Source organism: Heterodontus francisci, chromosome 16 (assembly GCF_036365525.1).
Source record: "Heterodontus francisci isolate sHetFra1 chromosome 16, sHetFra1.hap1, whole genome shotgun sequence".
Taxonomy (NCBI): domain Eukaryota; kingdom Metazoa; phylum Chordata; class Chondrichthyes; order Heterodontiformes; family Heterodontidae; genus Heterodontus; species Heterodontus francisci.
The window spans coordinates 41,559,908-41,587,448 of NC_090386.1; the positions used below are offsets into that span (position 1 = coordinate 41,559,908).

General features: G+C 43.8%; 1 protein-coding gene across 1 annotated transcript in view; it reads left to right on the plus strand.

The window, feature by feature from the left end:
* Window positions 1-27,541, plus strand: part of ctnnbl1 (catenin, beta like 1) — a 249,430-nt gene that overhangs the window by 38,099 nt on the left and 183,790 nt on the right. The window contains exon 3 of the mRNA XM_068048127.1: window positions 10,717-10,823. Coding sequence (XP_067904228.1) covers window positions 10,717-10,823 — 107 coding nt within the window. The remainder of the gene's footprint in view (window positions 1-10,716; window positions 10,824-27,541) is intronic.

The window sequence follows — 27,541 nt, forward strand, 5'->3', positions numbered from 1 at the left end:
ATCAAAGGAAAGTTGCACGACCACCGAATTCAGCCTGAAGCCAGCTGAGTCACTGACCTCCACAGACTATATACCTCTTTTATTTCTCTGGACTCTAATTTGACCAATCTATCCTTCCCCACTCTAAACTATGTGTGTGTATGTGTGAGAGAGAGAGAGAAAGTTGGAGTGTATTTTGTTATTTTACTTAAATTGGTTTAAGTACAATATAGCTAACCTCTTTGTTAAACTCAAGAAAACCTGTCCTTTTGGTTCTTTTTATGATCATGGTGTATAAAGAGTTAAACACTCACCTAATTGGCAAATATATCCACTTTAGAAAGAAATTAAATCTGTTGTGGTCAGACAAGGAGAGGGAAAAGAGAGGAGCCCTTAGACCCCACCTCACTTGATCGTAACAATATTCAAGGCTGAGTTAGACAGATTTTTGGTATACAAGGGAGTCCAGGATTATGGGGGGCAGGCAGGAAAGTGGAGTTAAGGCTACAATCAGATCAGCCATGATTTTATTGAATGGTGGAACAGGCTCAAGGGGCTGACTGGCCTACTCCTTCTCCTATTTCTTATGATCTTATAGTCTTCAAGATAAAGTGGACCGGGTGGTGCAAGAGGCAGAAGCATGGCAGATGGAGTTCATTGCAGAGAAGTGTGAGGTGATGCACTTTGGAGAACTAATATGGAAAAGCAGTATGCTCTAAATGACAACATTTTGAAAAGTGTAGATCAGCAGAGAGACCCTGGCGACCCTGTACATATCCTTAAAGCTGGCAGGGCAATTTGATAAGGTGTTTAAAGAAACATATGGGTTACTTGGATTTATAAATAGAGCAAAAGAATATAAAACGAAAATGATCATGCTAGAACTTTATAAATCACTGGTTAGGTCTCAACTGGAGTATTGTGGACTGGACATTTCAGCAATGATGTTAAAGGTCTTCGAAAGGGTACAGAGGAGGTTTTCCAGAATGTTACTATGGATGAGTGACTTCAATATTGAGAAGTTGGAAAAGTTAAGACTGCTTTTGGAACAAAGAAGGTTATGGGGCGATCTAATAGAGGTTTACAAGATGATGGGTTTTGGTAGAGTAGGTAGGAGAAAAAGTAATACCTCCGGTAAGTGGAGGAATAACTAGAGGCCATGGGTTTGAAATCATTGGCGAAAGATCCAGAGGGGTGATGAAAGTTTTTTTCACTGAGTGTTGCTGAGATCTGGAAAACTCTACCTGAAAAGTTGGTGGAAGCTGATTTCGTAATTTTAAAATGTCAGCTGTGGCTCATTTGGTAGCACTCTCGCCTCTGAATCAAAAGGCTCCAGGTTCAAGTTTCACTCCAGGGCTTATGCACAAAAATCAAGGCTGACACTCAAGTGCAGTATTGAGGGAGCGCTGCACTGTCAGGTGCCGTCTATCGGATGAAATGTTAAACCGAGGCCCCATCTGCTTGCTTGGGTGGATATAAAAGATCACAGGGTACAATATTGAAGAAGAGCAGGGGTGTTATCACTGATGCCCTGGCCAATACTTATCCCTCAATCAACAACAGAAAAATAGATTATCTGGTTATTATCACATTGCTGTCCGTGGGAGTTTGCTGTGTGCATACTGGCTGCCGCGTTACCTGCATTACAACAGTGACTACACTTCAAAAAATCCTTCTTTGGCTGCAAAGCACTTTGAGACGTCTGGTGGTCGTGAAAGGCACTTTATGAATGCAAGTCTGTAACTTGAGCTTCAACAAAAATATTAACTCATGCCTAATTAAGTCACCCTGCTGTCCACCGAAGCTGCTCTTGCAGGGCCCATAAAATTCCCCTCAGAGTTTTGGATGATCTCAAGTTTGCAGAGGTAGGAAATGGGAGACCAAGAAGGATTGCATTGGAATAATCAAGTCTAGAGGTAACAAATGCATGAATGAGGGTTTCAGCAGCAGATGAGCTGAAACAGGAGCGAGTCGGTAATACTACAGAGGTGGAAATTGGTGGATTTAGTGATTGGGCAAATATGAAGTTGGAAGCTCATTTCAGGGTCAAATATGACACCAAGGTTGTGAACAGGCTGATTTAATCTCAGACTGTTGCCAAGGAGAGGAATGGATTCTGTAGCTAGGGAACATATTTTGGAGCGGGGATCGAAAACTGACTTCAGTCTTCCCAATATTTAATTGGAGGAAATTTCTGCTCATCCACAACTGGATGTCGGATAGGCAGTCTGATAATTTAACAACAGTGAGAAATGTTATACCAAGAGTTATTTGTAAGGGTACTGTTAATACATAAGGGTATTGTAAATAAACACATGAAAGCACAGCGACATGCAGATCCGAACTATCAGCAGAAGAGGATAACGAGAAGGTATAGGTTTCACTTGTTTGCAGTACCAGCAGGCACTGCTGCCCTACTTTACCAGACAATATCCTTTATCTGCAGAATTTTCTGAGCTGCTCAACATGAACGTGCCACTGGCAAAAGCTCAAAAGCTTCAGCATTTCTGCAGAAAACTGAGTGGGAGAAATCATTAAGACACACACCACTTTAACCTGCAAGATCTTGGCTCCTAGCCTAACACCCTTCTGAAAATTGCTGGGAATGCTGGTGTTTTTTATTACCAATTTGAAGTTGTGCTTGAGTTAATATTGCAAAAAAGACTTCTTGCAAATAGAAAACAGAGAAATCCCTGAAAGTGTCATGATTTTCAAGTTACCTTACCAACTGCCAGATTGTTGCAAAGCAGTGCAGTTGACAAATTTAATGCCTCCATGAATGCACAAGTGGAGCTCATTGTGAAACAAAGAAGCAGAGATAAGGAAGACACGCCAGAAATTAATTTTTTAGTGCTGTGCGCTCTGGATACTTAGCAAGTAAGCTGGTGTCTGAAAGCACTTTGAATTGTCATGGTTCTTCTCCTTTGCTGGTTTACTGATAGCTGTTTGATAAATCTTAATGAGTGGTTTCTTACCTCTAGAATCAGAATGTTGCAGCACAGAAACAGGGTATAGTCCCATCCAGCCAATGCTGCAGAGTTTTTCCACTTTAATCCTGCATTTAGCTCTAGTGAATAAAAGCCTTAGCTTCTCGAGTATTTCTTCAAAACTATAGCCTCTTGTTCATTGCCTTTAAAGCCTTCCTGTCGTGGGTTGCTCAAAACTGTACACACTGGTTCAACTTCAGCCTAAATAAAGTCAAGTACAAGTCAAGTCTATTTGTTTTAGTTATCTTTGCAATTAGATACAAAACCAAAAATTGTTTGCCATTTTATGGCCTTATTGACTTGCACTGCTACCTTTTTAATGACCTTTGTATTTGCACGTAAAGTCCTTCTGCTCTCTACTTCCATCTGAAATCTTATAATTTAAGCTGAATTTCCTTTCCTTACTTTTGCACGCAAAATATCACTGCACATTTTTGTTCTACATTGGATTCGACCTATCTGCCCTGCCAGTCTTATCTATGTTCTTTTGCAGTTGCTCAATTTTTGTTACAATTGCCCATAACCATTGATTTGGTGTCATCAGGAAATTTGGATATTGTTCCCAAGTCATACATATATATTTATATAGAGCATGTTGAACTATGAATCCTGTGAAACACTACTTCTCATATTTCCTATTCAAAAGAAGTTCCTTTTACCCCTATCTTTTGCTTTTTACTCTATAAACATCTCCCTATGCATGGAGCTACATTTCTCTTAATTCCATGTACTTTTTTTTTGCCATGAGACCCTTAAGTGATAACATATCAAATGCTTTTTGAAAATACATATGAACCACATATACATCCTGTATATTTGCCATATTTGTTATCTCTTGTTCAATGAATTCTGTAAGGCTGGTTGAGCATTGCATGTCTTATAGAAATCAGTGCGGACTTGCTCTGATTGCTGATCTGTGGCTACCAATTTTTCCTTTGGTTAATTTTGGTCAAGGTCCCTTTTTTCTAGTCAGGTGCCCTTGACATCAAGTTTTCTTTATTCTGTTCTTATACTGTACCTCATATTGTGGACACTGCTTTCTTTTAGGTTGCCCACTTGCTCCACTTTGTTATCCAGAATCAGATAAAATAGCGTTACGTTCCTTGTTGAAGTAGCAACATTTTGCTGAGAGAAGAGTCCTGAACATGCTGCAAAAGACCTTGGCTTTATCACCTCATATATTTCCCTTGCCGTTGTTTTGGCAACATTAAAATATCCTACGATTATAATTCTATGATTAATACATAACTATAAATTGTCCACAAGTGTCTCCTTCAATTTTCTTTCTACTGTTCAGCAACCTATAGTATTTCCTACTTCTCACCTCTGACCAAATGGATTCTATTTGGACCACATATCTATCTATATCCTTGTGTGATAGTGCATTGATACTGTCTTTAACATGGCTACTCTATCTTTCCCCTTTCCCTGTTCCATCTGCAAGTTTTGTACCCAGGTTTATTTACTGGGTACAGCTGTAACCTGGCCACTGCACATTTCAGTTAATTACTGTTTGGTTATAATTTTCTACTCATTCAATTACTTTAATTGCCCAGTTTTTTCTTTTTTGTACTCTACATTAATATGCATGTTATGTTTAAACTTACTATGTCATTTTGACAATTTCCAGTTTCCTGGACCCAACCGCCGCCTCTTCACTATGGGTGTCCAATCTCTCTATACCTCCCATCCCCCACCAGGATGGTTTGAGGGCTCTCCGCTAGAGGCCTGCTACCCGACCTGGACCCAATGACATTTGTTGGGTTCGGATCGGGTCGGGCCCATCTTCCGGGTCCGGCTTTCGGGCTTGGATCGGGTCTGGCTGAATCCTGGTCAGGTAGGGCTGGACACGCATGGTAAGTGCTCTGCTGGTAAGTATTGAAATTAAAAAACTTACCTGAGCTGGGAGCCCGGGACGAAACTGAGTCTGAGCAGTGAGCATGTGACGTCACCATGATGTTATCACGCATGCGCTGCAGCTTTGTGGAGCTTACCAGTCAGAAGGTAAGTTAAGGGATGGTTGGGTCTGGCTTGGGTCGAGTTGGGTCTGCTGTGGTTTGGGTCGGGTTCTTTTTTCCCGACCTGAGCAGGCCTCTTCTCTCCACTTCTTCCTTGAACAGAGGCCCAACCTGTCCCCATTCACCACCACTCTCCTCCGCTTGGCTGAACTTGTTCTCACATTGAATAACTTCTCCTTCAATTCCACTTACTTCCTTCAAGTAAAAGGTGTTGCTATTGGTACCCGTGTGGGTCCTAGGTATGCCTGTCTTTTTGTGGTATGTGTCAAATATTCCTTGTTCCAGTCCTACCTAGGGTCACCCCCAACTCGTTTTCTGATACATTGACTGTATTGGTGCCGTTTCCTGCTCCTGCCCCGAACTGGAAAACTTTATCAACTTTGCTTCTAATTTTCACCCTTCTCTCAGCTTTACATGGTCCATCTCCGACACTTCCCCCCCCCCCCCTCCTCGACTTCTTTGTCTGAGGAGGAATGAGGATAGGCTATCTACTAATATTCTTTATAAGCCCACCGACTCCAACAGCTACCTCAACTCCACTTCTTCACACCCTGCCTCCTGTAAGGACTGCATTCCATTCTTCCAGTTTCTCCATCTCTGACGCATCTGCTCTGATGATGCAAACTTCCACGACAGCGCTTCTGATATATCTATCTTATTTCTCAACCGAGGATTCCCCCCCACTGTGGCTGACAGGGCACTCAACCATGTCCGGCCCATTTCCCGCACCTCTACCCTCACCCCTTCCCCTCCCTCTGAGAACCCCGATAAGGTTCCCCGTGTCCTCACTTGCCACCCCACCAGCCTCCACATCCAAAGGATCATCCTCCGCCATTTCCACCACATCCAGCGTGATGTCACTGCCAAACGCATCTTCCCCTTCTCTCCCCTGTCAGCATTCCAGAGGGATTGTTCCCTCCACAACACCCTGGTCCACTCCTCCATTACCCCCACCACCTTGTCCCCTTCCCACAACACCTTCCCCTGCAATCGCATAATACCTGCCCATTTACCTCCTCTCTCCTCACTATCCAAGGCCCCAAACACTCCTTTCAGGTGAAGCAGCGAGTTACTTGTACTACTTTCAATTTAGTATATTGTATTCACTGCTCACAATGTGGTCCCCTCTACATTGGGGAGACCAAACGGAGATTGGATGACCGCTTTGCGTAACACCTCCGCTCAATCCGAAAGCATGACCCCGAGCTTCTGGTTGCTTACCATTTCAACACAGCCCCCTGCTCTCATGCCCATATATCTGTCCTGGGATTGCTGCAGTGTTCCAGTGAACATCGACGCAAGCTCGAGGAACAGCATCTCATTTACCAATTAGGCACACTACAGCCTGCCGGACTCAACATTGAGTTCAATAATTTCAGAGCACGACGGGCCCCCCTTTTTATTCTCCGCTATTTTTTCTTTTTTCTTTTATTTCATTTTGTTTCATCATTCATTGTTTTACCAGGTGCCTACCCACTGCTTTTTTGTCATGCTTGTGCTTTGGGCCAGGTTGCTCTATTTTTCTGTCAATTAACACCCTCTCTGCACTAATGCTTTGTCTTTCAGCGCACCATTAACATAGCGTTTGCCTTTGCTCCATGACCACCTGGTCAGTTATTCTCTGTGACCTTGTCCTATCAACACCACCTCTTTGGTTATCTCTTGCTCCACCCTCGCTTTATTTGCTTAAAGCCTATTACATTTCTAGCCTCTGCTAGTTCTGATGAAGGGTCACTGACCTGAAACGTTAACTCTGCTTCTTTCTCCACAGATGCTGCCGGACCTGCTGAGTATTTCCAGCATTTCTTGTTTTTATTTCAGATTTCCAACATCATCTGTATTTTGCTTTTTTTTATTGTGTTAAAACTTGTTGGTTTCCCAGCTTTTTCCTTGGCAATCCTTTGAACTTCTTTACTGTATCGCTCTGATTAAACTCTTTCATCATTTCTACTTCCTTATCATACACCAAAAACTTAGTTTTCATAGGAGCAGGGGTATGCCATTCTTCTTGAGCTCCTTGAGTCATTCCACAATTTTACTAGATAATAGCCAACCTGTGCCTCAAATCTATTTACCTGCTGTTGCTCTATATCGCTTGACAACTAACAAAAAACTCTATCGATCTGTCTTGAAACTTCCAATTGATTCAGCATCCACAGCCTTCTGAGCGAGTTTCAGATTTCCGTTATGGGAAGAGTGTATCTTCTATTAATGTATTTATTCTCAGGCTGTGTGCATTGCTGGAAAGGGTAGCATTTATTGACCTCACTGGTAGCCCATGAAAAAATCTTGGTGGATCACTTTCTTGAACTGCTGCAGTCTATTTAGTGAATATCCTCCCACAGTGGTATTGGGTAGGAAGATTTAGAATTTGAACCCAGCAAAAGGAACAGTGATTATGTGTTCAAGTCAGGATGATGTGTCATATGGAGGCGAGCTTTTGATGGTTATGGTGTTCTCATGAATCTGCTACCCTTATCCTGCTAGGTAATGGCAGGTACAGGTTTGAGAGGTGCTATCAAAGTCTTGCATCATATAGAGACACTACAGGCACTGTATGTCAGTGATGGAGGAATGCTGGGTGGGGTGTCAATCAACTGCGCGTTTTGTCCTGTATGATGTTGAGATTCTTTAGTATTGTAGCTGCACCCATCTAGAGAGTATCCCATCACACTTCTGACTTGTGCCTTGTAGGTGGTGGAGATGCTTTTGGGAGACAGGAGGTGACCACTTGACATAGGATACTCGGCCTCTGCCCTGCTCTAGTAGTCACAGCATTTATGTGGTCAATTAAAAAGACTTGCATTTTAGTATTGCCTTCCATGATCTCAGGATATCCCAGCGTATTTTACTGTCTACGAAATACTTATGATGTATAGTCACTATTGTAAAGTAGGAAATGTAGCAGCCAAATTGCGCACAGCAAGTTCTCAACAGCAATGTGATAATGATCAGATAATATGGTTTTGTGATGTTGATTGTGGGATATATAGTAGCCAGGACACTGGCAGCTCTCCCTGAGAAGGCAGAAGGGACTTCAGTTTAAGGTCTTATCCGAAAGGTGGATGGCGACTTGCAAGATGTTAGTGGAGGGTTCAGAAGTGGTAATGTTATTGAATGTAAAAAAAAAAATCATGGGGAAGTGGTTCAGCTGTCTCTTGTGGGTGATGATCATTGCCTGGCACTTATGTGGCATGAAGGCTACTTGCCACTTAACAGCTCAAGCCTGGATGTTGTCCAGATCTTGCTGCATGTGGACAAGGAGTGCTTCAGTTTCTGAGGAATTGTGAATAGAGCTGCACACTGTGCAATCATCAGTAAACAGCTTCGCTTCTGAACTTATGCTGGAGGGTAGGTTACTGAAGCAGCTGAAAATAGTTGCGACTAGGAAACTGCCCTGAGGAACTCCTGCAGCAATTTCTTGGGGTGGGGGTGGTCATCGCAGGGTTGTTCAGTCATTTATACCAAATGAGAAGAGGTGTGCTTCTTGTCAATACCATCTGACACTGACAAATTTTCTTTACATTTGGAGCTTGCAGCTGGAAAGGCCTTGAAGAGTGGTTCCTTGAGTTGCAGGTGAGATTTTTTGAGTCGGACCTGGACAGAGCAGATTTCGCCTCTGACCACCTGGGGGTGGGTCTCTTGAGACCACTGGGATATCTCCCCCCACCTCCATAGTAACAGTTATGGCATTCCTAATGGGCATTGTGAGGAGCTTTGCAGGAGAAGAACGTGCATCACAAAAGAATCTGAGAGCTGTCCCCGCTTCTGCAGGAAAACCTGAGGCTGAATTTCAGACTGCACCATGTGGGTCCTTGGTGTAATCTATGTTAAGATGCTATTATTGAGCTAAACTTAACTTTCAAGGGGTTAAATTTACATGTGATGTCTGAAGTGTCCTGGAAGCAAACAAACATTTCACATTCCAGCAATCTCAATGCATCTGCAACAATTCCATTGATTTCAACTAATCAGTAGTCATTGCCAAATTGAGATGGTGAATTCTGCCTTTGCTGTGGTAATATGCGGTAGTCAGTTTTGACTAAAAGCTGATAATGGAGTCAGCCTTTTTAAAGCGAGGGACAGGATTTGGGGAGTGAAGTGGACTGCAAGAGCTGCCTTCGTTTGTTGGAAAAAAAATGTCTTCACTGAGATAGAGGTTCGGAGTGCTGGAAAGTAGGTGACCTCTTGTTTAAGTCAACAAGATGACCCACTTAAGTGGGAAAGTTTGACATGCTCATTATTTTGTATAGTAAGTCATACTAATTGAACTCAGTGAATCCAGTGATAACGATTGCTCTGCCCATTCCCCTTACTATGAAATAAACAGACCAAGCCTCTCCACTTAGTGTAAACTTGGTCTGCCTTCAGAGTGATTGAAGCTATACACTTGTGGAAGACATAAGGAACTGGTTCAAATCTCACGGGTTGATTTGTACATCTTTCATAGAAATATGTTTAGACTGGGGGAACAACTGGACCAACTGAGCTATGAAGGTATCTACAGCAAATTTGTAACTGGAACCAATGTTTTATATTTATTAAATATAGGTAATGAGTAGCCTCCTATAAAATGTGGGCACTAATGCTAAGCTGTAACGCTTTCGACCTGAAGATGCCAAAATAAACCTTTCAGTAGGATTGTTTTGATTGCTTCAATTAAAATTGCATTTCATTTAAAACCAATGTGGTATAAATAATAAGTAAATACTCAGATTATGAAGTTTAATTAAAAAATATATTTCTGAACTTTGCCAAAGTTTAATTTTTTTCCAAGAAATTAATTTTGAATATTGCTGTTGATCTTGTACATCTAATTTACATCATAGTGATACCACTGATTGGAAAATCTGTGGTTGCTAATTGCAACTTCATTGCTAACCTTCTGAATTCAGTTTTCAAAATGTGCATCTTTTTTGAGTATAAACTTGTCCTCCCTCCCCAGTCCAAGGAAAAGCTTTAACTTCCATTGCTATGCACTGTAAATGTGTGCTCATAACCCTAAGATTTGACCTATCTTTCTACTCTCCTGGAAGGCTTTTGTTGTTATCATAATTCTGTGTTAACTATTGAAACAGGATTAGGTGACGGCTTTTTAGAAATGTCCTTTTATCTCTGGGTTCTGGTTTCTAATTCACCATCAGACGGATGAAATATTCTCTCAGGCTCTTCAGACTGAAAGTAAAATAAAGTTGGGAACAAGCAATCCTGTTCACTGTAGATGTGTGCGCAGAATTAGCTCAAATTTGATGTAGCTGGTGTCAACTCAGCAGTGTTGTGCTTTGGCTATAACTATGCTTAGTGGGAAATTGATAGAAAAATGTACACTTTTGTTTTTATTCACCCTGGCCATATGCATTATCACCAGTCCCTCTGCGGTCTTACTGGTGATTCAGTTAAAGGCCTAGGACGTTTAAGAACACTGAGCTGATTTATCTTTCTGTATGTTTTTGGGAAGTTTTATTCATGCTTTCCCACTTGGTCCCCCCTATGACTGGAAATTTCTAATGCATTGAATAGCGAGAATGATTCAAGAATTTTGTGTGTATTATTTTTGTACAGTGTGGAGCAATGGAACAGCAATACACACACCTATTTGTAGTATTCCAGTGAAGGTTAGGAGTAAAAAAATACTGGAAGATTGAACTTGATTGTGATGAAACTGACTTTGGTAGTGGATGCAAAGAAGAAAAATGTTCCTTTATTGATTAAAGTTGTTTCCTTTGCTTCAGGCTGAACCTTTGGATGAAAGCTCAGTGAAGAAGATGATCCTGACATTTGAAAAGAGGGCCTATAAAAATCAAGAATTGCGCATCAAATTCCCAGAGAATCCAGAGAAGTAAGCACTTATGTCCATGTTTCTCAATCCTCACAATAGCTTGCAGAAGTTTTTTTTTAAACCCCAACGACAGAGGAGGTACTTGTGGATGTTTTTCTATTCTGTATTCAAAATGTATTTTTCCTTTTCTTACTATTGTAGGAACTCTGGAAGCAATAGTAATACAGTACTTGTGAATAATTTCTTGGTTGTCAATATTGACCATTACTGTTCAAGTGATTAGTCGCATCTTGAATGTTATATCACCTGTGTGATACAGCAGTTTTAATTGCCTTATTAGTCTTTGTTGGAGCACTAGCAAAAGAAAGAAATTCACTGAGATTTTTCTGTTGGTGATAATGGGGAGCAGAATTACTCAAGGAAGCAAATTCCATTTTTCACCTAATAGTACCAGCATAATTGGACTGCTGGCAGGTTTCTTCCGTCATGATTAATTTTAGTGCCTATGGTTGCTGGGGTGCAGGGAAAGAGTGAGGTAGGGGAACTGCCAACTCATCGATCTTTGTTTTGAGTCACTGCTGATATCAGGGCCCTTATCAATACTGTTCAGTGGTTTGCATTCTGAGTTCTAACTCTCAATGGTTAGCAGATCTTTTATTATGTTTTAAAATTTAAAAAATATTTATGTACTGTCAGACCTGTACAAACAGACACCCCACAAAAATAGAGACACCTGCAAGTATCTTACATTATAATAGATACAAGCTGAATCTTGAAACCAGGGACACTGGACAGCATTCAATGCACCATCCATTTGTAATTAAAAATATGGGACATGCAGGTAAGTGGAAGGTGACAACAGATGGGAAAAAAGGCTATTGTGTAATGGAAGTTTCTTTACTGAGCATCCAGAGTGGCAGAGAAACCCATCTATCCCTGGGGTAGAGCTGGCTAGGCATTCAAACAGAGAGAGAGCGGTTTCTTTGTTGCTATGGATTTTGTTTTTTTTTATTATTTCATGGGATGTGGATGTCACTGGCAGACCAGCATTTGTTGCAAATCGCCAATTGCCCTTGAACTGAGTGGCTTGTTAGGCAATTTCAGAGGGCACTTAAGAGTTAGCCACATTGCGATGGGTCTGGAGTTATATGTAGGCCAGACCTGGTAAGGGCAGCAGATTTCCTTCCCTGTAGGACATTAGTGAAGCAGATGGGATTTTTTTTGAATGACAATCTATAATTTCTTGGCATCAATACTGAGATTAGCTTTCAATTCCAGATTTTTTAATTAAATATTGAATTTATTAATTAATTGGATTTATATTCCACCAGCTACCATGGTGAGATTTGAACCTGTGTCCCCAGGGTCTCTAGGATCTGACTCTAGATTATTTACATGGAAATCATCGCATTAAAATTTCCATCGCAGTATGCCTCCCTCTGTGACGTCACCTGACCACTGCTGTAAAAGCCACAACTGTATAGTCTGGAGGGGGCTGGAGAGTCTGGTATTGCGGATGTCAACATTCAGATGGGGATCTGATATGGGGTTGTCTTAGCATTGGGTGGAGCTCTGAAATTGGTTTGGGGGTTAGTAGGAACATGAAGAAGGATATTGGGGATTGCAGCCTTGGAGGGAGAAATAAAGACTGGGACTTGGGGTCTCATGGTGGAGGTGAAAGGGAAGAGAAGGGGGGCCAGGAGTTTGGAGATGGGGGCTCAAGTGAGGTGGTGCGGGGGGAGCACACCATCATTCTCTGCAGAGCCAGGAGCAGCAGCAATGCAGTGGGAGCATCACAAAGAGGGCCAGCCAGTAAAGTGGAAAAACCAACGAATGTGGAAGACAGGCCAAGAGTTGGGAAATTGGGGTTCAGGTGGGTTGGGATGGGAGTGGGGGAAACATCACTTTCTGCAGATCCAGGAGCATGGAGTGGGAACAGTACTACATCAAATGCACTACTCTCATCGACCCTTCTTGTTAACTCCTCAAAAAATTTGTATCGACTCCAATGATGTAGGAAGAAAGAGACATGAGGTCCTGCAGGCAGAGTTTAGGAGATAAGAGAGATTGAAAAGCAGGATCTCAAAGGTAGCTATCTCCTGATTACTCCTGGTGCCACGTGCTAGTGAGTACAGAAGTAGGAAGATAAAGCTGATGATTACGTGGCTGGAGAAATGGTGCTGGAGGGAGGGCTGGGACTGCTTCTGGGGAAGGTGGGACCTGTACAAGCCGGATTGATTGCACCTCAACAGGGCCAGGACCAATATCCTCATGAGGATTTTGCTAGTGCTGTTGGAGTGGGTTTAAACTAGCTTGGCAGGGGGATGGGAACCTGAGAGTAGATCCAGAAGAGCAGAAGAAAAGTTGGAAATGGAAGGCAGAAAATTAGTATGCATGTTTGGAATGCAGAGGAAACAAAGTCTAGAAAATAGACAAGGAGTTTGGCAGTGGTAAATGGTATATACTTCAATGAAAGAAGTCTAGGGAATAAGGCAGATGAACTGAGAGCACAAATTGACTCGTGGGAGTATAATATAGCTATTACTGAGATATGGCTGTAAGAAGGGAAGGAATTACAGCTCAACATTCCTGGTTACAGGGCTTTCAGATGAGATAGGGGGATAAAAAAGGCAGGGGTCAAAATGTTGATTGAAGAAACAATTATCGCTGTAAAGAGGGATGATATGGTGGAAGGATCATCAAATGAGGCCATATGGGTTGAACTGAAAGGAAAAAAAGCGGCACTGGCCCACTGGGAGTTTACTCTCAAGCCCCATACAGTCAGGGTGAGATAGAAGAGCAAATATGGAGGCAAACCTCCAAGAAGTGCAATAACAATAGGGCAGTAATAGTGGGGGGATTTAAACTACCCTAATATTAACAAAGACAGAATTCATGTGAAAGGCACAGAGGGAGCAGAATTCTTAAAAATGCGTTCAGGGGAACTACTTTAGCCAGTACTTTGCAAGCCCAACAAGAGAAGGGGCAGTTCTGGACTGGGCAGGTGGACAGGTATCAGTTGGAGATCGCTTTGGTAGAAGTGATCATAATTCAGTTAGATTTAGGGTAGTTATGGAAGAGGGCAAAGGTAGATCAGGAATATAAGTTCTTAATTGGAGAAAAGCTAATATTTATTTAGCTGAAATGTGATTTAGCTGAAGTGGACTAGAAACAGTTACTTGAAGGTAAATCAGTCCCAGATCAGTGAGAGGCATTCAAGGAAGAGATGCTGAGGGTTCAGAGCAAGTATGTTCCCTTAAAACAAAAAGGGTGAGACAAACAAATCCAAAGCCCCCAGATGTCATGGGGATGATAAAGAAAAAAAGGGAAGCTTATGACAGATACCAAGGGTTCAATACTGCAGAAACCTAGAGGAATATAAAAAATGTAGGGGTGCAATTAAAAATGAAATTAGGAAAGCAAAGAGAGAGCATGAAAAAATATTGACAAGTAAAATGAAGGAAAGCAATTTTTTTATAAATACATAAAGAGCAAGAGGATAATGAAAAAAAGAGTAGGGTCTATTAGGGACCATAAGGGTAAGCTACGTGTGGACGTGGAGGGCGTTCGTGTGGTTCTTAATAAATACTTTGTGTCTGTTTTCACAAAAGATAGGGATGATACAGATATTGCAATCCGGGAGGAGGAACGTGAAATATTAGATGAAATTAGCACAATGAGAGAGGAAATATTAACATTGAAAGTGGATAAATCCCCAGGCTTGAATTAAATGTATCCTTGGCTGTTAAGGGTTGCTAAAGAAGGAATAGCGGAGGCTCTGACCGTCATTTTCCAATCCCCTCTGGCTACAGGTGTGGTGCCAGAGGACTGGAGGACAACTAACATTGTACTAGTGTTTAAAAAGGGAGAAACGAATAGACCGAGTAATTACAGGCAAGTCTAAACTCGGTGGTGGGAAAATTATTGGAAAAAATTTTGAGGAGCAGGATAAATCTTCATTTCGAAAGGCACAGATTAAGCAGACAGTTGGCAGGGATTTGTTAAGGAAAGTCGTTTGTGACTAACATGATTGACGTTATCTCCTCAAAAAATTCAATGAGGGTAGTGCATCTGATCCACTTACCTGCGAGCAGAGCGGAGCGGCAGCTGGCGGACCTGCGTGGAACCTGATCCGGAGCGGCAGCTGGAAATAAAGAGTGGGGCTTGAGGCCCTCTTTCACTTACCTGGGAGTGGAGCGGCGATTGGCAGACCTGCGTGGAACCTGATCCGGAGCAGCGGCTGGAAATAAAGAGCGGGGCTTGAGGCCCTCTTTCACTTACCTGGGTGCGGAGCGGCGGCTGGCGGACCCGCGTGGAACCTGATCCGGAGCGGCGGCAGACTCCCTGTGTGTCTCAGCGCACGCTGCGACTCGAAAAGAGGAAAAGAAAACTTAGTGACATCATGGGAATTCTGCAATGTGATTGGTTGGGTAAGTAACAGCTGTTGGTGCATTTCAATTGCTGATAAAAGGGGAAAGTTTAAAAAAAAATTCTCAAATGGCAAGGTGAGTAGTACTAAAATTAGTGTAATTTATTAAGGACTTTAGATAGTACTGGGTAGTGTTTGGAGTGGACCAAGACGCCTAGTTGAATTAGTATTTTTTAAAGGGAGTAACTAAATTAATTTAAAGGTAAGTCATGGCAGGAGAGCTCGCACCTGTGGTATGCTCCTCCTGCGCTATGTGGGAAATCAGGGATGCTTCCAGTGTCCCTGACAACCATGTGTGCAGGAAGTGTATCCATCTGCAGCTATTGACTACCCGCATTATGGAGCTAGAGCTGCAGGTGGATTCACTGTGGAGTATGCGCGATGCTGAGGACATCGTGGATAGCACGTTTGGAGAGGTAGTCACACCGCAGGTAATGGCAGCACAGGCAGAAAGGGATGGGTGACCACCAGGCGAAGTAGTAGGTGCAGGCAGGTAGTACAGGAGTCCCTTGTGGCAATCCCTCTCTCAAACAGATATACCGCTTTGGATATTGTTGGGGGTGGGGGATAGCCTCCCAGGGGAAAGCAGCAACAGCCAGGTCTGTGGCACCAAGGATGGTTCTGCTGCACAGGGGGGAGAAAGGAGTGGAAGAGCTATAGTGATTGGGGATTCTATCGTAAGGGGTACAGATAGGCGTTTCTGTGGCCGCAAACGTGACTCCAGGATGGTATGTTGTCTCCCTGGTGCTAGGGTCAGTGATGTCACGGAGCAGCTGCAGAACATTCTGAAGGGGGAGGGTGAGCAGCCAGAGGTCGTGGTACACATTGGTAGAATAGGTAGAAAAAGGGATGAAGTCTTGCAACAAGAATTTAGGGAGCTTGGTAGCAGATTAAAAAGCAGGACCTCTAAGGTTGTAATCTCTGGATTACTCCCGGTGCCATGTACTAGTGAATTTAGAAATAGGAGGATAGAGCAGATGAATGCGTGGCTGAGGAGATGGTGCAGGCGGGGGAGGGCTTTAGTTTCTTGGATCACTGGGTCTGTTTCTGGCAAAGGTGGGACCTGTACAGGTTGGATGGGTTGCACCTGAACCGGATTGGGACAAGCATCCTTGCTGGGTGTGTACTACAGGCCTCCAAACAGTCACCTGTTGGGGGGTGTGGTTTAAACTAATTTGGCAAGGGGGTGGGATACAGAGTGGAGGTACAGTAAGGGGTAATATAGAACAGAAAGTAAGCCTGCCTGGAAGGCAGAGCAAATATAGACCTGTTGAGGCACAAGGGAAAAATGCAAGGTTGGATTGCATCTATTTCAATGCAAGGAGTCTTACTAGTAAGGCAGATGAATTGAGGGCGTTGATTAGCACTTGGGATTATGATATTGCTATCACAGAGACATGGTTGAGGGAGGGACAGGACTGGCAGCTCAATATTCCAGGGCATAGAATCTTCAGGTGCGACGGGAGGGGATAAAAGAGGAGGTGGCATTGCACTGTTGATCAAGGAGTCAATTACTGCAGTAAGGAGGGATGACATCTTCGAAGGTTCCTCAAATGAGGCCATTTGGGTAGAACTTAAAAACAAAAAGGGGGCAATCACTTGGCTGAGTGTGTACTACAGGCCTCCAAACAGTCAGCAAGAGATAGAGGAGCAGATATGTAAGCAAATCTCTGAGAGGTGTAAAAATGAAAGGGTAATAATAGGGGATTTCAACTTCCCCAATATTAACTGGGATAGTCTTAGTGCAAAAGGCTTATAAGGGGCGGAATTCTTAAAATGCATCCAGGAGAGTTTTTTGAGCCAGTATGTAGAAAGTCCTACAAGAGAAGGGGCAGTACTGGACCTTATCCTAGGGAATGAAGCCGGTCAAGTGGTAGAAGTGTCAGTGGGGGAGCATTTTGGCGATAGGGACCATAACTGTAAGATTTAAGGTAGTTATGGGAAAGGACAAAGATGGACCAGAAATAAAGGTACTGAATTGGGGGAAGGCCGATTTCAATGTGATCAAACAGAATCTGGCCAAAGTGGACTGGGAGCAGCTACTTGTAGGAAAGTCTACATCACATCAGTGGGAGTCATTCAAAGAGGAAATTGAGAGAGTTCAGAGCCAACATGTACCCGTTAAGGTGAAGGGTAGGACTAACAGGCCTAGGGAACCCTGGATGTCAAGGGATATAGAGGATTGGATCAGGAAAAAAAAAAGGAGGCTTACAGCAGATCCCAAGCACTGAAAACAGCAGAGGCACTAGAGGAGTATAGAAAGTGTAGGGTAGCACTTAAAAAGGTAGTTAGGAGAGCGAAGAGGGGACATGAAAAAACACTGGCGGGCAAGATAAATGAAAATCCCAAGGCATTTTATGTATATTAAGGGCAAGAGGATAACCGGGGAAAGAGTAGGGCCCATTAGGGACCAACATGGCAATCTTTGTGTGGAGCCAGAGGACATAGGTGAGGTTTTAAATGATTACTTTTCATCGATGTTCACTACTGAGAAGGACAATGTAGGTTTAGAGATCAGGGAGGGGGATTGTGATATACTTGAACATATTAGCATTGAAAGGGAGGAAATATTAGCTGTTTTAGCGGGTTTAAAAGTGGATAAATTCTCAGGCCCAGATGAGATGTATCCCAGGCTGTTATGTGAGGCAAGGGAGGAGATAGCGGGGGCTTTGACACAAATTTTCAAATCCTCTCTAGCCACAAGAGAGGTACCAGAGGACTGGAGGACAGTGAATGTGGTACCATTATTCAAGAAGGGTAGTAGGGATAAGCCAGGTAATTACAGGGCGGTGAGTCTAACGTCAGTGGTTGGGAAAATATTGGAAAAAACTCTGCAGGACAGGATAAATCTCCACTTGGAGAGGCAGGGATAGTCAGCACGACTTTGACAGGGGGAAATTGTGTCTAACTAGCTTGATAGAATTTCTCGAGGAGGTGACTAGATGTGTTGATGAGGGTAAAGCAGTAGATGTAATATACATGGATTTCAGTAAGGCTTTTGATAAGGTCCTGCATGGGAGATTGGTTAAGAAGGTAAGAGCCCATTGGATATAGGGCAATTTGGCAAATTGGATCCAAAATTGGCTTAGTGGTAGAAGGCAGAGGGCAATGGTCGAGGGCTGTTTCTGCGATTGGAAGCCTGTGACCAGTGGTGTACCATAGGGATCGGTGCTGGGACCCTTGCTGTTTGTAGTGTTCATTAATGATTTAGACGTGAATATAGGAGGTATGATAAGTAAGTTCGCAGAGGACACAAAAATTGGTGGTGTTGTAAATAGTGAGGAGGAAAGCAGATTACTGGGAGATATAGATGGACTGGTAAGATGGGCGGAGCAGTGGCTAATGGAATTTAATCCTGCGAAGTGTGTGGTAATGAATTTTGGGAGGATTAACAAGGCAAGGGAATATACAATGGATGGTAGGATCATCGAAAGTACAGAAGGTCAGAAGGACCTTGGTGTACTTGTCCATAGATCACTGAAGGCAGTAGCACAGGTAGATAAGGTGGTTAGGAAGGCATATGGGATACTTGCCTTTATTAGCCGAAGCATAGACTATAAGAGCAGGGAGATTGTGGATGGAGCTATATAAAATGCTAGTTAGGCCACAGCTGGAGTACTGTGTACAGTTCTGGTCACCACAAGATAGGAAGGATGTGATTGCACTGGAGAGGGTGCAGAGAAGATTCACCAGGATGTTGCCTGGGCTGAGCATTTCAGCTATGAAGAAAGACTGAAAAAGCTAGGGTTGTTTTCCTTGGAGCAGAGAAGGCTGAGCGGGGACATGATTGAGGTGTACAAGATTATGAGGGGCATTGATAGGTTAGATAGGAAGAAACTTTTTCCCTTAGCGGAGGAGTCAAAAACCATGGGGCACAGATTTAGGGTAAGGGGCAGAAGGTTTAGGGGGGATTTGAGGAAAAATATTTTCACCCAGAGTGTGTTTGGGATCTGGAACACACTGCCTGAAGTGGTGGTGGAGGCAGGAACACCTCACATTATTTAAAACGTATTTAGATGAGCACTTGAAATGCCATAGCATACAAGACTACAGGCCAAGTGCAGGAATATGGATTTGAATGGTTGAGTGCTGGATGGCCAGCACAAACACGATGGGCTGAAGGGCCTGTTTCTGTGCTGTATAACCCTATGACTCTATGATATGGTCTACATGAATTTTAGCAAGACTTTTGATAAGGACCCACATGGTAGACTGGTCACAAAAGTAAAAACACACGGGACTCGAGGCAAAGTGGCAAGTTGGATCCAAAATTGGCTGAGGCAGGAAACAAAAGGTAATGGTTGATGGATGTTTTTGTGACTGGAAGGCTGTTTCGAGTGGGGTTCTGCAGGGCTCAGTACTAGGTGCCTTGCTTTTTGTGGTGTATATATCAGTGATTTGGTTTTGAATGTCGGGGGTATGCTTAAGTTTGGAAACAATACAAAAATTCATCATGTGGTTGATAATGAAGAAAGCTGTAGACTGCAGGAAGAAATCAATTGTCTGCCCAGGTGGCAGATGGAGTTCAATTCAGAGAAGTGTGAGGAAATGCATTTGGGGAAGGGGAACAAGGCAAGGGAATATGCAGCAACAACTGAGAAGCGTAGAGGAACAGAGCGACCTTGGAGTGCATTTCCACTGATCCCAGATGATGGCTGGGCAGGTAGATAAGGTGGTCAAGAAGGCATATAGGATACTCGCCTTTACTAGCCAAGGCATAGAATATAAGAGCTGGGAGATTATTCTGGAACTGTATAAAACACTAGTTAGGCCACAGCTGGAGTACTGCGTGCAGTTCTGATCACCACACTATAGGAAAGATGTAATTGCACTAGAGAAGGTACAGAGGAGATTTATGAGAAAGTCACCAGGACTGGAGAACTTTAGCTATGAGGAAAGATTGGATAGGCTAGGGCTATTTACTTTGGAACAGAGGAGGCTAAGAGGAGACCTAACTGAAGTGTATAAAATTGAGGGTGTTACGACCAGGTGAGAAAGGGATCTAGGGCTCCCCTCTCAGCCTTTAACTGGTTTGGCCGTAACAGGGTTTAATTCTTAAAACACTGTGTTTTAGCTTCCCTCTCTGAGTCCTGGCTCCTGCTCGCTAATTGTAATGGCAAAGAAATCAACCAGACAGGTTTTCTCAGATTTAAACAAGAAAGGTGTAAGTTTATTAACCTTAAAATTCTAATTCAGTTAAAACTACTAAAAATACACGACACGACCAAGCTAGCATATATACGCGATAAACACACACGCAAATAGAGACAGAGGAGGAGAAAGAAGGGGACAGGTTTGAAGTAATAGCTGGAGTTCAGTTACTGGCTTTAGGTTTGATGTAAAGTCTTTGATTGAAGTTAAGTCTTGCAGTTCTCGTTGGGGCCCAGTGCACACTTTCAAACTTGTTTCTATGGTCTTTTGAGGCTTGATTTACTTCCATGAGTCCCTGGAACTTTGCATGAGAGTGAGAGAGACAGGGAGAGACCTTCCTTCTCTTTTGTCTTCCAATTGCAGTCTGTTCCTTTCTGTGTGGCACAATTCAAATAACCACCTGGTTGGCCAGCAGGTGAGTCATGTGACTAGCTCCTTATTTGGACCAGTCTCTCCTGCGATGTTTGTGGATTCCTTTAAGCTTAGCAGACACCCTCGGGGAGAGGGGTGGGGGGCGAGGGGTGGTGAAATGCTGGGTCTTAAACAGTCAGTGTCTCTTGATCATAATCCATCTGGCTAATTGAATCAGGGAGGCGCTCCCATTGTCGTCTTCAGGCAACTGTCTTTTAGAATGCAAATGTGCAGCCATGTTTTCAGCCACTATTATGGTCTTTTTAAACAAGCTATTTCAAGACTAGTAACAGTTCAAAAATAATTTCCTGATATGAATATTAATATGCCTCATTTTGGCAGGTGTGGTTTCCGTCACACCTTCACCATCCAGCGGAATGAAATGCAATATTAGGAGAGCATTTCATGATAAAAATAGAAAACAGAGAAAGTACAGGAACACACACATTCTCATTCATTCAGAAATTCTAACAATAGTTTGTTACAAAAATTGTTACAGCCTGTCTTTCCTTTGTCGTAGTGCTGCTTTAACCTGCCCCTATTCCCTTGAGGTGGGTCTGTAATAGTTATCTGTTGCCCAAAGGGGTTTGGAGCTTCTTCATTACCAGCCTGCAATACGTTGGGAATGGGCATCCCAATAAACATGTGATTTTTGGCAAAGTTTGCACATTTCCATGACTGCCTGGGGTGCCTTTGTTCCTGTTGAGGTCTGCAGGGGGAGGGTTAGATTTAAATAGCCCTGGTTTGGACTTCTGCTCATGAGAGTCGTCAGTGGGTAGATCCACTCTGATCTCTCTTTCAGTGTTTTGATGAGTCATCGAGGGCTTTTCACTTTAGGGTATGGTTGGCTCCCTTTCCTCCTGACTGTGGGGTGGGGGGGATTCTTTGCTAATCTTCCCTTTGTCCTCTGGGACACTCCTGCTTGCAGGTATTTGTCCAGATTCTGCGGCACTCCCCTGCGGCACTTCAACTTCTCTGCCCTCTTGAGGACTTTCTTTGTCTCTGCAGGTTTCCTAAATATTGTTAGCAACTCTGGTGGGGTGCTTCTAGTGTCAGCATTTACATAGGAGGATGTGGGGTCTAATTTGCCAAATGTTTAGGGGTTCACCGACCGGACCATAGAGGTTTCCATTTGAGAATCCTCTCTGATCTCCTTTAACCTGTTCCTCTTTGTCCCTTTTTCCCCTTTCCCCTCTCACATTTTGCCAGCCTTGTGCCTGTCTGTGCCCTTCTGTTGTCGGCAGGGGTCCCTTACAGTTCACCAGCCCTCTGCTGGAGGATTTCCCTAAAGCCAATACAGGGATTAGGGGCGCAGATATCACTGCAGATTGGGGTTTCCCCTCAAACTGACAAATGTGGCAACTTCTACAGTACTCCACCACATCATGCCAAAGACTTGCAGGTTGATAGGTAAATTGGCCATTATAAATTGTCACTAGTATAGGTAGGTGGTAGGGAAATATAGGGACAGGTGGGGATGTTTGGTAGGAATATGGGATTAGTGTAGGATTAGTATAAATGGGTGGTTGATGTTCGGCACAGACTCGGTGGGCCGAAGGGCCTGTTTCAGTGCTGTATCTCTAATCTAATCTAATCTTTGTGGAGTTTTGGCCGGTCAAACTGCTGTCTTATGCGGGCTTTGGTTTTTCGTATACCGCCATGTAATCTCATGGGCCATTCTCTCCGGTACCTCTGGGGCACCACTAACTGGTGAATCACTGTCCACTCTTTGCTCTCAGGTCTGTGAGGTGAACTCCACCTCCTCATCAGTACCTCATTCTTTAAATAATAGCAATCCGGGACTCCCTCTACTTCAATTTCAGACTGGGCAACCTGAGCTAACACTCACAGTACTGGGTTAGCTCACTGAGCTTCAGCTCGGGAAGATTCATTTAATCCATTCCCTGGGTCCTCTAACTTTCCAAAGAGAATCTCAGACAGACAGACCTCATGGTCATCTGCCTGCAGTGCCAATTCAGTCTCCTCTGGGGGAGCTGGGTTGGTCATGACCTGATTCACTACACATTCAGGGGAACTGTAGGGGACCGTCTCCTGCCACTTCCTGTCTCTCTGACTTCCTGCGGTGTCTCTGTCAGTACTAGGGAGGCTGTCACCTTCGTCCCCACCAGATCATTACGGAGCAGCAGGTCAACCCAGTCCACAGGTAAACAAGGGACAATCCCTACGGTCACCGGTCCTGAAACTAGATCACACTCCAAGTGCACCCGATGTAAAGGTATAGGCATACAGTGCCCTCCAATACCATGCACCACCATTCTAGTATTTACTGCACTCTCTGGGGGAAAGGGCAGGCCTTTTCCCCGTAAAAGGGATCTCGTTGCCCCTCTATCCCTGAGGATTACTTTGGGCTTGCTTGCCCCACTTGAGGGGTATGGGGTTACTCACCCTTTAGACACAAAATCCTGATAACCTTCAGGAATCCTATTAGATTTTCCAGCACCAACAGCAGTATGTTTTCTGGGTCTTACTACTGCTGCACTTAAAGCCACAGCTTGTTCAGCTGTGCTTTCCATCAGGGTCCTTTCTCCTGCACTGAGTGAGTGTTCCCTGATTAACCCTACAGGCTTTCCCCATCAGTCCAGCAGTCCGCTCTTAGGTGCCCTGCTTTATGACAATGGAAGCACACAGGTCTCTGGGTCTCGCTCCTACTTACAGCACCATCCTTTTTGGCTAGAGGAGGGCCCCCTGTGTGTCCTGCTTTTCTTTCTCTCCCAGGACTGCTTGGGCATCTATCATCTTCCCACCTATTGTCTGTTTTGGATTTGTGGGGGTGACTAGGAAAGGTTTTTTCTTGGGGAACCGACTTGTATATTAGAGCAAACTCATTAGCCAGAACTGCGGCTTGCCTCACTCTATGAACTTTTTGTTTCTCTACATGTGTTTTTATGGAAAGTGGGAGAGAGTTTTTAAATTCCTCTAACAAAGTCACTTCTCTGAGGTTTTCATAGCTGGGCTGCACTTTAAGTGCCCTCAACCACTGGTCAAAAGCCAGCTGCTTACTTCTCTCAAACTCCAAGTAAGTTTGATCAGCTTGCTTCTTGTGGGTTCTAAACATCTGGCGCTGGGTTCCAGTATTAGCTGTTATGCCCCAAGGATAGCACTTTTTGTCAGTTCATAATTTGATGAACTCTCATTTGGCAACAGGGAATAAAACTCATGGGCTTTTCCTGTTAGCTTACTTTGCAGAAGCAGAGTCCAGGTCTCAGCTGGCCATTTTAACTGCCTTGCCAGCTTCTCAAAAGATACAAAAAATGCTTCCATGTCTCCCCCATTGAATTTTGGAATCAATTGAGAAATTTTTATCAACTCAGTACACAGCCCCGAATTACTATTCTCTATATTGGTCATGCTTTCACTGGGGTTGCTCTGTCACCCCCTAGTGAATTCAAGCCGCCTCAGCTCTCTTTCCTTGCGTTCCTTCTGGAAATTTCTTTCACTTTCTCCTCTCTCTTTTTCTTTCTCCTGTCTCTCCCTTTCTCTCTTTCCCTGTCTTCTAATTCAAGTTTTCTCTGTTCCAATTGTACCTTTGCTTGCAAGACCCTGTTGGAGTCTATTTCTAACCCTGTCTCTGTTTCTTCAGATTCGAGGGGAAAATGGTTGGCCACTAGCCTTAGGAATTCTGATTTCCTAGCCTTGGCACGGATAGTGATCCCACACTGCTCAGCCATATTCCTCAACTCTTCCATAGACAGTGTCTTTAACTTATCCCAAGTTACTTCTCCCTGGCTTGGGGAGTTACTGGCTTCAGTCGCAGATGTGTTGGTATTCTAGCACATACAATCACAAGAAAACCTGCATTGAAATCTTTTCTCTTTTGGATTGGGATCAATTTGACTTCCTGCTTCCAATTTCTCGTTTGTCTATGGGTCCAATCTGGGACGCTAACCCCCAAATTTCTTTTACGACCAGGTGAGGAAGGGGTCCAGGGCTCCCCTCTCAGCCTTTAACTGGTTTGACTGTAACAGGGTTTAATTTTTAAAACACCGTGTTTTAGATTCCCTCTCAGTGCTCCCGACTCCTTGCTCACTGATTGTAGTGGCAAAGAAATCAGCCAGACAGGTTTTCTCAGTTTTAAATAAGAAAGGTGTAAGTTTATTAAACTTAACACTCTAATTCAGTTAAAACTACTAAAAATACACAACACGACCAAGCTAGCATGCATACGCGATAAACACACACGCAAATAGAGACCGAGGAGGAGAAAGAAGAGGAACGGTTTGAAGTAATAGTTGGAGTTCAGTTACTGGCTTTGGGTTTGATGTAAAGTCTTTGATTGAAGTTAAGTCTTGCAGTTCTTGTTGGGGTCCTGTGCACACTTTCAAACTTGTTTCTCTGGTCTTCTGTCTTGAGGCTTGATTTACTTCCCTGGGTCCCTGGAACTTTGCATGAGAGTGAGAGAGACAGGGAGAGACCTTCCTTCTCTTTTGTCTTCCAATTGCAGTCTGTTCCTTTCTGTGTGGCACAATTCAGACAACCCCCAGGTTGGCCAGCAGATTATTCATGCGACTAACTCCTTATTTGGAACAGTCTCTCCTGCGATGCTTGTGGATTCAGAACAGTTCTGATGAAGGGTCACCGACCTGAAACGTTAACTCTGCTTCTCTGTCCACAGATGCTGCCAGACCTGCTGAGTATTTCCAGCATTTCTTGTTTTTACTCCCATTGTCGTCTTCAGGCAACTGTCTTTAGAATGCAAATATGCAGCCATGTTTTCAGCCACTGTCCTTTAGAATGCAAGTGTGCACCCATGTTTTCAGCCACTGTTGTGGTCTCTTTAAACAAGTTATTTCAAGTCTAGTAACAGTTCAAAAATAATGTTCCATATGATGAAATTAATGTGTCTGATTTTGGCAGGTGTGGTTTCCATCACAAGGGGTTTAGATAAAGAAGGCCCTGTTCCACTTGGTTGAGGGGTCCATAACCAGGAGGCATACATTGAGGGTAAGGGATAGGAGGTTTAGAGAGGATTCGAGGGGAAATCTTTTCACCCAGAGGGTGGTGGCGATCTGGAATGTGCTGCATGAAAGGGTCGTAGAGGCAGAAACCCTCAACGTTTAAGAAGTACTTGGATATGCAACCTACAAGGCTACAGCCGAAGAGCTGGAAAGTGGGATTAGGCTGAATGGCTACTTGTCGGTTGGCGCAGATCCTATGGGCTGAATGGCCTCCTTCCATTCTGTAAAATTCTGATTCGTCCATGCTTCACTGAGAGAGGAGCAACCAGTAAAGTGGAAGAACCAAGGGCCGAGGAAGGTTCTTAAACTGAGGGCTGTTAGAATGTGAGATCCTTCACCACGTGTGGCTGTCAAGATAGAGACTTCACTTTAACATGAAAGGGATAAGTATCTGAAAAGTAGGAACATAAAAGGATCTGGGGTTTCCAGGAGAGAATGCTAACACCAGAGGCTGAGCACCACCTCCTGTGCTGTAATTTCTTGGTCTCTTTTTGCTCGTTCACTGGTGGCCTCCTGGATCTTGGAACTTCTCATGCAATGCAGGCTACCAAAATAGATCCCAGAATTGGGACATCCCTCCCTCGGTGAAAAAGAATTCCAGGAATGCAGTGAACTGGGAACCCCAGCAAACAGGAAACAACGAGACCAGTGGCAGTGTAAAGGAGCAGGCCTGAGAGGGAGCACAGCGTGACCGGCAGCAGTGTGAAGGAGTGGGCCTTAGAGGGAGCACAGTAAGGCCGGCAGCAGTGTAAAAGAGGGGGCCTGAGAGAAATTACAGCGTGACTGGCAGCAGCATGAGAGGAGTGGGCTGAGAGGGAGAACAGCGAGACCGTCTGTAGCGTAAAGGAGCGGGCCAAGGGGGAGCACAGTAAGACTGGTGGCAGTGTAAAAGAACGGGCCTGAAAGGGAGCACAGCGAGACTGGTGGTATTGTAAAAGAGCAGGCCGAGAGGGAGGTGCCGACCGACTGTGTTCTAAAGTAAAATCAAAGTGTGACGTCAGGGAAAAGGTAAGTAATTGGTCAGAATTTTTCTCTTTTCTCTCTCAAAACTATGGTATTGTTTCAAATTAGGAGCTGGGAAATTAATATTCAATTGGGCTTAGTATAACTAATTGTTGTAGGAGTATAAGCACAGAGCAGGAATTAAATTAATATTAATAGTTTAAACAGGGTACTGAATAGATTGTCTAAAGAGAATAGAGAGTTTTTTTTAGATCATGGATGGACTGCTGCACCCTGTTGCATTCAATTCCTGCTCCATGTGGGAACTCCAGGACACTTCACGTATGTAGTGTCTTTAGCTGTTTCAGCTCAACCTCAAGATTTCTGAGCTTGAGGGGCAGCTGGAATCACTGCAGGGCATCAGGGAGCAGGAGAATTTCCTGGATCATACATTCCAGGAGGTGGTCACCCCACACGCAGTAGGAGTTCAGGATAGTAGCTGGATGGCCATCCGGAAGAGTAGGAAGAGGCAGAAAGTGCAGGGGTCTTTGGGGTATGTGTTGCTCTCAAACTGGTACTTGGCTTTGGAGACAGCTGGGAGTGAAGACATCTTGAAGGAGTGCAGTCCAGTCCATGGCACCAATGGGCATTGGACTGTGCAGGAGGGAGCAACAAAGTGTTATAGTTGTTCTGGTCAGTACACTTCAGGAAGGATGTGAAGATCTTTGAGAGGGTGCAGAGGAGATTTACCAGAATGGTTCTAGGGATTTTAATTACAAGGTTAGTTGGAAAAGCTGGGTTTGTTGTCCTTAGAACAAAGGAGATTGAGGGGAGATTTTATAGATGTGTGCACAATTATGACAGGCTTA